Source organism: Colletotrichum aenigma (assembly GCF_013390185.1).
Source record: "Colletotrichum aenigma strain Cg56 chromosome Unknown KSG_Cg56_contig04, whole genome shotgun sequence".
In the NCBI taxonomy this organism is placed as follows: Eukaryota; Fungi; Ascomycota; class Sordariomycetes; order Glomerellales; family Glomerellaceae; genus Colletotrichum; species Colletotrichum aenigma.
The window spans coordinates 1,551,482-1,562,140 of record NW_023500910.1 but is presented as its reverse complement, the minus strand read 5'-3'; the positions used below and the strand labels follow the sequence as shown (position 1 = coordinate 1,562,140).

General features: G+C 56.1%; 3 protein-coding genes across 3 annotated transcripts; all 3 read right to left on the bottom strand.

The window, feature by feature from the left end:
* Positions 1-245: 245 nt before the first annotated feature.
* crf1-2 (putative glycosidase crf1) lies at positions 246-1,441 on the bottom strand (the record flags this gene model as incomplete). The annotated part of the gene is made up of 2 exons (XM_037321544.1): positions 246-1,291; positions 1,357-1,441. The coding sequence occupies 2 exons, from the start codon at positions 1,439-1,441 to the stop codon at positions 246-248; spliced, it is 1,131 nt and encodes a 376-aa protein (XP_037179732.1).
* A 1,501-nt stretch (positions 1,442-2,942) lies between these two features.
* CGCA056_v006292 (uncharacterized protein) lies at positions 2,943-3,693 on the bottom strand (the record flags this gene model as incomplete). Its single annotated transcript, XM_037321543.1, has 3 exons — positions 2,943-3,194; positions 3,254-3,544; positions 3,598-3,693. 3 exons carry the CDS (start codon positions 3,691-3,693, stop codon positions 2,943-2,945), a joined length of 639 nt encoding a protein of 212 aa, XP_037179760.1.
* Positions 3,694-5,047: 1,354 nt separating this feature from the next.
* On the bottom strand, positions 5,048-8,024 carry GRDP1-1 (Glycine-rich domain-containing protein 1; the record flags this gene model as incomplete). Its single annotated transcript, XM_037321542.1, has 7 exons — positions 5,048-5,098; positions 5,328-5,677; positions 5,743-5,802; positions 6,001-6,328; positions 6,427-6,988; positions 7,106-7,415; positions 7,469-8,024. 7 exons carry the CDS (start codon positions 8,022-8,024, stop codon positions 5,048-5,050), a joined length of 2,217 nt encoding a protein of 738 aa, XP_037179759.1.
* Between the last annotated feature and the right edge of the window lie 2,635 nt (positions 8,025-10,659).

The window sequence follows — 10,659 nt, the reverse complement described above, 5'->3', positions numbered from 1 at the left end:
TGATCAAGTTACATCTCACATCACGAAACAGAAGGACAGGCAAGTATGCATTAAGTATGGTATTAGTAGTGTAATCGAGCAAAACTCCCATGGCCCACCAGGGCAGCACGCCTTCTTCCCGTCAATGGGCATATACACACACAGCGCGCCCGATCCTTAAAGCATATATACACATTATCAACACAGGCCGAGACACACTAAAGCGTCCGCGCTGAGGAAAGACGCTACTCGCTCATATTCGAAGATCAAACCATCAAGGCGGCGAACATGGCCGCAGCACAAGCAGCGACGATGCCGCCTCGGACAGGGGAAGCCGAGCCGGGAACCGGCTGGGATGTCGAGGTTGCGGAAGGACCGCTGCGAGTGGTCATGCCGGTTCCAGCGAGGCCGGTGCTGTTAGCAATGATGGGTCCCGGGGCGACGGAGGGAACGACCAGGCTAGATGTGGCGGTGATAAGGGAAGTGGCCGACTGTTCGCCGGTGGCGCGCTGCTGAGGCTGGTGGTCCTGCTGGTAGTTGTTACCAGCACCGTCACTGTTTGAGCCTGCTCCGTTGATCTGAATGCTCTGCCAGGAGCCGTCGGAGCTGGGCTTGTACTCGTACGAGGTGGCGCCAGCCTTGTCACCGCCGGCGTAGTCCCAAATCTTCACGGAGCGGTAGTAGGCGGCGAAGGGAGCCTTGTCCCACTCGGCCATACCGCCGGCCCAGTCAATGGTGCCCTGGTTGGGGCCCTTGCCTCCGACCCAGGTGCCGAGCTTCAGCTGCATAGGCGTCTGCGGGTAGTTGCCCTCGGCGGGGGTGGCTGTGCGGTACTCCTTGCCGTCGATGGAGAAGATGAGAGAGTCGCGGGTCCACTCCATGGTGTAAGTGTGGAAGGTGGTCATGGGGTTGAAGTCGACCTCGTAGTATTTTGCGCGGGTGTAGTCGTTGATGCCGAGGGCGTAGAAGTTTGTCTGGACGTGGTTCTGGTCCGCGCCGACGAACTCCCAGTCGATCTCGTCAAGGGCGTCTGACTGCAGGACGATGCTGGTGACGATGCCGCGGCCAGGAGCAGCCTGGAGCTCGACTTCGACCTTGCCGAAGAAGAGGTAGTTCTTTGAGGTGAGGGTGGGAGCGTTTGCCTCCTCAAAGATGGTCATCTGGCCACCCGTGTCTTCGGAGAAGGACATGACCTTTGGGTTGTACTTGACGCCGCCGTCGACGATGAAGAAGGATTCGAGGTCATCGATGCTCTTCGCGTCGCGGAAGTTGTAGTTGCCCTCGCTGCCGAAAGCCGGGTTGGCAGGGCAAGCTGGGAGTAGTTAGTATCATGCCACATCTATAAGATTGCAGAGCTAGGTGAAGAGAGGAACCTACTTTCACCCTTGACGGGGTTGCACACGGAGAATGTCTGGGCAGAGGCCAGGCCAACGGCCAGGGAGAGGGCAGCGTATCTCATCATCTTGACGGAAGAGAACGAGTGTGGTTTGTGGTTTGATGCGATTGATGCTTGGGATGAGGTTGAACTGAAGATGGAGAGTTGAGGGATGCATCAGCGGCTTAAATGGAAGGAAAGTCAAAGACACAGCCCCCGAACAATGGGCAGCGTCCATGGCAGTGACTGCAAGGAGAAAGGAGAGGCGGTCGAGAGCGCTGAAGACAATGGCCAAGGCCACGGAAACGGCGACCATGGTGAAGGCAGCGACTGCCCGCCTTGTCTTTCTCGTACTTGCCTCGAACTTGCCGCATTGGGAAGCGCTCTTCCTCGTTCCTTCTTCACCATCGGCCAGCCCCACAACCGCTCTGTTTCTTTCTGCCTTGGAAGGTGCACCACCAAAAGTCAATTTTCCATTTCCCATCAACACCGCCAACAGCAAGCCATTCGCACCCAAATCTCCGAAAGTTCTCTCATCTTAGCCAGATGGCGTTGACAGCCATCAGGGTCTCGTCGTTTCGTCGAGGGCAACGGTCCTCGTTGACGGCTGCTGTTGCTGTTGGCCTGTGCTCGCCGCATCCATCGCCGCCATCTGCTTCCGGACTCTGTCTCGAAAGCCGTACTTCGTCGCCCTCGTTTTCCCCGGACTCGTCAACTCCCAGAAATGCATTCCAACGGCCGTTCCCTCCGCGAGTGACGTCGTCCATCTTCCATTCCTCTCCCGTCCTCGGGGCAACCGCCAAGGCCCCGCCTCCATTCGACACTCTGCGGTTGCCAATGTCTTACGTCCAAACGGACACGAAGAGATTCTCTTGTCGCAGTCTCGGCGGATTGGCGCAATTTCGGACTGCCTGGACTTGGTCGCGAACAGAATTAGCTCTTGGGGCCTGCTGAGAGACAGCATTCACGGGTCAACCAGCTGCACCTTCAACATTGCCCCTGCCCCGCCCTTCAGCGTAGCCGAACGCGATCGCTTGTGGCGCCAAGAGCGTTGGCAATCCCGTATTTTTTCTTACGCGAGACGAGACCCTGAAAGTTGCACCGAGATTGCCGACTGCGGCACTCAACGATCGACCCCAGAAAACGATTGCATCACGGCGGGCACAGAGGGGCGGTGCATTCCACGGGACGCCGTGGGCGTGGTTTTGCTTTTGCGCCATTCTCATTAGAGGCAGTAAGAACCAAGACTCGCTATTCCACTAGCATCCATCTTTTGTCTCCCTTGGACGCACCTACACTATCAACAATGGCCTTGTTCTCCTGGCCCTCCCTTGCACCAATTCCGACAATCGTCATCAACCCTCTCAGGGGCGCCAAGTGACTCCGTCTGCTCTCGGCAGTCTCGTGGTTCCATCGCTGCTGATCGCATGTGGACAAAGCCCTCTCGGGAAAAGATATTCAAGAAGAGAAATAAACACAGTAGAAAAAACACCCATCGGTGGCTGGTTCGCTGACAATCACCAGACACGCAGTCGCCAGCCCGCGTCAAATTTCATCGCTCGTATCCAAAACATCATGGTCGCGTCGCTTAGCAGGTGTTAAGCATGGTGGTGAGGGCAGTCTTCTCAGCAGAAGTGACGGAGAGGGCCCAGTAGGACTTGACCTGGACCCAAGCGCGAGCGTAGGTGCAGTGGAAGCTGGAGACGGAAGGCTTCCAGGAGTCGGGGCTCTTGTCGCTCTTGGACTGGTTGACGGAGTCGGTGACAGCCCACAGCTGGGGGCGGGTGAGGTCGTTGGCGAAGTCCTGGCGCTTGGAGGTGGTCCAAGAAGCGGCACCAGACTGTCATTCCGTGTTAGAGCTCCGTTTGTTCATGCACACGGAGAGGGAATATCACTTACAACCCAGGCGTTCTTCAGGGGGACCATGTGGTCAATGTCGACGTCGCTGGCGGCGGTCCAGGTGGCACCGTCGTAGGGGCTGACCCAGGTTCCGCTGGTGGCAGCGCAGGCAGAGCTGGTGACAACGTTGGTGCCGTCGCGCTTGAGGACGGTCTCACGGGTGTTGCAAGTGCCGGAGATGGTGATCCAGTGGGGGAAAAGATCACGGTCGTACGTGTCGGTGTTGGTCCAGGCACGGACGGTCAGGGCAGCAAGCTGGGTCTTGGCAGAGGCAGCAGTAGGAATGCCAGGCTGCGAATTGTCAGCGGAAAATCCATAAAATCGGCTTTGAAAGCTTGACTCACGGGAGTGGGCATCGGCATCGGCTCAGCGACCGGGTCCGGGACGGGAACGGCGACAGCAGCGCCGGCGAGGGCGAGGATGGCAGCGGAAAACTTCATGTTGGCGACGGTGACCGGAGCGACGGACGGAGAACAGGGATGAAGGCTGAGAGGTGCTTATGAACGAAGGTCTTGGCACTGACTGTCGATGAGCTGAAACAGACGGCTCAGAGCGGGAGATCTGCCGTCAGTTTATATGTTTTCTTTGCCTCCTTCCTCTTTCTCTCGACACTCATCAAGAGACACTTTCATCGGCGGGTCGCGATAGTACCAAGTCCACGTTTCCCTCTGTCTAACCACGACGCATCCCCACCTTTCCGCCTTTCCAGATGCCGTCGAGCCACTCACGATCCTTCCCGACCCCACGAACGCTCGACCTGCTTTGTTAATCTCCAGCCCGACCCTCCAGGAATCCGCCGACACAGCTACACTGAGACGATGAAACGGCGCGCTTCTCTGAAAAGAGGCACTCTGGCCGGCTGAAGTGTGACCCAAGGCGAACGTCTCATAGGGCTTCGCAGGGGGGACCACAGGGTTCAGCGGCCAAGCTGACAGCTGTGTGCCCCTTTATCTCTCTTCTTATTGGCGGGGTAATCTAATATTGCTCGCTTTGAGTGCCGATGCACGGCGGGCAACCTCTCATCCAAGGAGACTTTACTCCAAATCCAACTCTAAGCCAAGTCTTGGACCAGCCACTCATATCAGCCGGCACCGGCACGTTATCTTATCGGTCCCTGTCAATCACCCTGCAAACCTGCCAACATTGCCAGCAGGAGATGCGGTATCGAGCCTTCTCCGCTGCACGTCAACCCTCCAAAGACAGGGCCTTGATCGATGGTGCACGGGGCCTTCCATGAACCTTCCTCTTTGGGGGCCAGGTGCCGATCCTGCGTGATTTGAATGAGGTTCCTGACGATGATAGACCTCTCAGGGTCCCGCGGCGGTGATCTCGGGCTGCACCGCAGAAGCCAGATGTCTCACGCCAGGCACAGAGAGGCAGGTGGACGGAGAAGCGGCGCGTTGTGTCACCAAGGCAAAGCCCCGACGAGTCAACAATCGATGTCGACCGCTTGGTGCAATGGGCCAAGCAAGCGCTGATAGCGATCGACTCGTAAGCGGTGTACAACACCCATGGACGGTTCTCTTTCATTAAACATAGTTTCCACCATTTGCTTGAACCAGGCCCATATCTTCGCCCTCTCATTACTCGTGCAACTGGAAGCGAGCGGCCCTCCCCACGCCCTGTGGTTCCCACATCCCGACCTCCGATCGGACCTTGCGTCTGGACGGAATAAGCTTAAGCGGTAGCAAGTTGCGACTTCACACATTGATGACAGCACGTGTCAACAGACTCTGGCGGAGATATGGCTCGTCTCAGCCATGGGATATTGCAAAGTTACATGCTGTCAAATCCCTACGACCCCGCGAATCCTGTACATCCGGACTTGCCGCCGAACCAGGCGCTCTGTCACCTTGTCAGCGTCAAAAAGCCTCGGCAAAGATAAGACAAAGTCCGAAAAGAAACAGGGCCATATTTCGCGCAGTACGAAAAGAGACACCGAGATATCAAGAGACTTGTCACTTACCCCAACACACCCGGCAGAACACATACCAAGCGTCTCCGAGCCGCATCCACCAGAACCACCACACGTGCCCGTGGCACAGCTCCCCACTGCCCCAGGCCCTGTGCTAACGAATCCAGGCGGGGACGGGTACATGTCACTGGTTGTTGTGGCGGCCAGACTCGCTGCCCACGGCCCTTGTACGGGAACCTCCTTGCCCCAGAAGCTCGCCATGTCCTCTCCCCTCGGTCCCATCCTCTTACCTTGATCTGCTTTGAACGTCTTGTTTGCCCTCTTCCGTGCCTTGGAATGCGTTTCCTCGAGCCTGTTCCTGTAGTCCAGTCGCAGCGGGCGCGTGTGAGCTCTCCGCGACGTCGTCTCGTTGGTATGTACCGCCGGGTGCGACGAGACGTGCGCTGATTCGGCAGCGGGTGGGATGGGTACGTTTTTGGCTTCGGGGGAGGAGTGCCATGCTTCGAGGACTGGGGTGGGTGAGCCTCTTGGAGGGTTACACGACATAGATGCGGGGAGACGGCTGCATGCTTACGCTTTTCCTCCTTGCCTGAACCGAACATCTTGGTTGCAGGAAGCGCCATCACCCTTACAGCTGATAGCGAATCAACGTTAGCCTTGCTCTCCTCACAAACTCGGAGACCGACGGACGACGGCGGCGGCCGTATTTCTGGCACTATCTACTATCTTGCGTCTTCAAGGATTTGTGAAGCCATCACGCTTTGTCACTATCTCTCTCGTACGCGAGATAGAAGGGGGGTCGTATCAGAGGGCATGTGAAAGGGAAACTTACTCTCGCAGTACCAGCACTTGCATTCTGAGTACACCTCGCCAAACCGTTCCTGGTAGGTCTTACACGTCCACTCGAAGGCGGTGCTGAGCTTGTCCTCGTCGACCTTATCGTTGTGATCGACAAAGGCGGCCGTCTCCGCGACAGTGCAATCGTAGTAGGACCGGGGGCTGAGCTGGTGCGTGTGCCAGGCGAGGTCGACGTCGACCGTGGGCACGGCGACACGGTCCTTTGTGGACGTCGCGAGGGAGACTATGGTCATGAAGCGTGTGTACTTCGTGAGGAGGGCGGACATGGTTTGCTGGGCTGTCGGGAGCGAGAGCCAGTTGATCTGTTGCAGACCGTTCATCAACATCACCGCGTCTCAAACGAGTAATCTTACTCGGTCCAAAGATTTGGCATAGAAAGGACAGGAGGAGAGAAGCTGACCTTGCACATCTTTTCAGTAAACACGCCCTGCCTCATCACGCAGCCCACGAGATCTATGCCCAACATGCTAGCGTTCTCCCAGTAGCGCGACATCATCTTCCGTGTCTGCCGTCGGCCCTCCAGGCTCAGCCTGAACTCCGTGACCTTCTTGTGCCCGTGCCGCGACATGACCTCCCGCAGGTTCTTCGGGTCCGCGAACTTGCCCGTGAAGGTCTCCTCGATCACGTCGCGGACGGCAGTCATGGATGCGGGCGTTGGGGAGCCGGGGGCCAGAAGGGAAAGCACAGGGGAGAGAAGACCGCGGCGGGCGAGGTGCGATGGGAACAGCTGGTCTGGTATCGGGGAAGACGTGCTGCTCGAGGAAGCGGATGAAAGGAGCTTTGGGATTCCGCTCTGCAGGTCGAGAATCGTGCCTGGCATCGCGTGGCCTTGCTTTATCGACGCTTGGATGTCTGCGAGGAATTTGGCGGTTCGCAGGGCTTGGTGGGTTATGGTGAAGGTGCAGGGGCAGGTTTGCGAGAGGTGGCCGTCTGCGAGGCCGGAGCCTGAGAGGCCAGGTCGGCTGTGTTTGTGTTAGTTTGGTTCATGCGTGATATGTTTCTCGTTCTGACAGCAAAGACGACTCCGGAACGTTCCAGTTTGAGTGTGGAGATTAACAAGAGGTACGGGTTTCACGTACTGGCTCCCCTGATAACCCTCCTCCTGCCCGCATGTCGTCCACGGGACTGAGACCGTCGCAGCGCAGCTTGGACACTTGATCTCTTTCGTGTCTGGGTCGTCTTCGTTTCTCCAGGCGAGGTTCGTCCGCGACGTCCAGTGGGCGACGCACGCCTCTGAGACGACGTACTCGAACGTCGGCCCGCGGATGGCGGCGTTGATGATTGCCCAAGGCATGCCAGAGGTCCAGAGCGCGGCGTAGTCGTGGCGGAGGCAGTCTTCGAGATAGATTCTGGGGTTGAGCATGTGCGCGTGCCAGACGAGGAGGACGTCTGCATCACGCGTCAGCAATTGCAGTTCACAAAGTAGGGAAGGGGGAGGAGACCCAGTGGCGGCAGCATGTCCGCGTTCCACACCGTGCCTTCGCGTCTCACGAACCCCTCATACCGATCCTTCCGCCCCTCGTCTGGGTCGAGCATGTCTTTCTCGAGGAGCATGTCCGGGACGAAGGAGGACCACCACGCCTCGTAGCGCGAGACTGCGTGCGCGACGTAGACGGCCCATCGCTTCTCGCGGAGCTTGACGAGGACATCTACGCTTGGCTCCGCGGGGTCTGGGATCGCGGTGTTTTTGCTGTTGTTGGCGGAGGTCTGGGGCCCGGCGCGGGAGTCGAAGATGTTCCAGAGGCCGTTGCGGTAGCCTGTCTCCGTTTTGAGGCGGTTGAAGGCGTAGAGGAGGCGGAGGTGGGCGAGGCAGTGCGATTCTGTTGGGACTGCAGTGGGGGAATGGGAGATGGACAGGTTCTCGAGGGGGTCGGTGAGGGAGGATGGGGGGTCGGAGGTGTAGGCGGGAGGAGCGGGGCCGGCGGAGATGGGACCGGAGCCGGTGCTAGGCCCAGGGGAGGCGTCTTGTGGGGCCTTGGACTTGTTCTTGGTCCACATGATGATGCTTCTCTGAGGGGAAAGATGTTGACTTGTGATCTGGAAGGTTCAAGCAATCCCTTTTCCAATTGAGCTTCTCTTCTGTGGAAAATATATGACAAGTTGAGATATGAGCTGAAAAAGCCTCGCCTCAATGACAACCTCGTGATCCGGTTTTTCGGCGCGGGTCGTCGCGGGATGCCGGGCCCGGGCGCCGGAGGATTTTGCCCTGCTTAGCTGGTCTAAGACGCCCTGAGGAGCGGCTTTTCAGTGTGCTGTGCTGTGCCGCTCAGCCTTTGATTTCGCCTGTCAGCCGTTTGCGGCGCCAAGATAGATGAGAAGTAATGAGAAATGTTGCTTCACCGAACTGCGAGGTTGATTTACGACGAACAAAATGGTACAAGAGAAGGCCACGCGGCCTTGCAATGAGCCGCTCATGATGAGGGACCTGATGATTCGAAAGGGGCTGTGTGTGTTCTAGCGCCCATAATTGAGTGATGATGTAGCCGATGTGACGCTCCGCCAGTCGCGTCGTGTCTGCTTATCCTTTCCCCCGCGTTCATCACGTTGCGGGGTCTGAGGAGCATTCGCCAATGGGATTAATCCAATCCTACTGGGCTTGATAGCCTAGCCCTCGAATTGAGGTTGTGCAGGATCGTTGTTGACAATGCCTCCAGACGGCTTCGACGTCTGCCATTAAGTTGAATCGAGCAAAATCTTTCTTCCGATTGATTCAGGTAAAACTTCGATAGCAATTGGTTTGAGGCGCTACTTGATCTCAAAATGCCTCATGTTGAGCTCGTCGAAAATAGCCCGTTTATTGGTCAGTATATATTGAAGTTGACCGTAGGTAGTTGCGTACGCTTAGCTGAAGAATCTCAAGGTTCAAACAATTAAGTTTCAAACCCTACCTTAATGGCTGCGTTCCAAACTACACGAACGGCCAAAATTTCAACAACCCTGTGGGCCTAAGGACCTTTGTCTTTGTAGCTTCGTAGAACCGATGCGGTCTCCGCTAGAATGAAATTTCCAATAAAAGTCCCTTTCGTCTGATGAAGGATTTGCAAACTCTCTGGAATAGATCAACTTACCCACGCGATACGTACTCCAGGACGACACTGTCAAACATCAAACGCAGTCACAAAGATGGCGACCACCACCTTCCATCGCTTCGCCGATCTCCCGACAGAACTCCGGCTGCATGTTTGGGAGTTGGCCGCCTGCACTGCGGCACAGCCTCGGATTCATTTCATACCGATTGACCTTGACGTATATCATATCTGGAAGCGGGATAGAACGCTTTTGTGCAGAAGCGAGACCGGCAATGTGATGGACACCTTGCGGGCTCTAATGCTTTTGGACAAAAGAGAGACCGGCGAACTGCTCTCTCCGAAGACCATGCCTCGGGGCACACTGTCATGGGTGGAGAACAATGAGTCGGATTACTTGATTGCTGTAGGAATGTGGACCGCGTGCGAAGAGTCTACTAGAGTGCTGATTAAAGAACGGCAGAGGGGGCGGATGGAGCGGAAGGATTCAGAGGACGCCCAGAGACCAAAATTCGGAACCTTCAGAGAGGGCGATGAGGATTGGGTCTTCGACGTGGACAGCGTTCGAGATGTCTTCTGCTTCGATTTCTCGCAACTCACAGTCCCGAATTTGGATATGGATATCTTCTGGGACGTAGTCTGTCTTCCCATTGAAGGCCTGAGAAAGATTGCGGTGGAGTTCGATCCCTCTTGGACCGCCGATATAAAGTCAGGCTTGGATTTGGCCGCGCTGGACAGGATGTACCATGACCGCGGGCCGCGCGGGTTCTTCGTGCGTCTTTTACGCAACACGATTGAAAACATCGACGAACTCCGATATCTACCTAAGATCTTCCTACTCGATAGAACCGTACGTCGGGTGCCGGGCGAAGACAGTTATGGAGATCTCATCGAGCTTCATTCTCAAGGGCGCACGTTCGGAACAGTAATCACCGCATGGGATCTCATGGAAGAGACGCTGAAGCCTGGCAAAATGAATGCTCTTGAATTTCTCAGGGCCATTGATGTCAGGGGATTTTGGGGGTGTCTTGACTATGATGACGAACTCTCTCATGAGGAGCGAAAGATCCAGGGAAAGACTTGGCAAAACATTACCATCAGAGATTTTGCGACTGTGCTCGCAATCAACGATGAAGAAGACGCTAGATATCAGACTTGAGCGGCAAATTCTGCCCTGCATGGAATGTAATGTAACTTCTTTTCTTCGATGAGATCGCAAAGAAGATTGACTTTTGACTAGCTGCCCCTGGTGTCGAGTGTTCTGGCAAGGCAGCACTCTCATAGACGCTTCGATACACAGTCGGCCTACGTATCCAATTCAGCTACCCACGGTGGGGTTTGTTCCAACATTTATGGATACAGTGAGTGAAATGAGTTTTCGTGACAGGAAAGAAGCCAAAACGTATTGGAGTGTTGCCGCTCGGTGTAGCTGGATGGTTAGAGAAATATATGTAGACATCCGGAACTTTTCCTGGACACTTGGTGGTGCTGTAACGACCCTCATAGTCTCTATACGCGATTGCAGTCGAGGAAGTCTAATATGCATCCTTTCGAGTCGACCGTCCCAACTGAGTTGAGGTTTGTGGTAAATTTGTGTCTCATTTCGA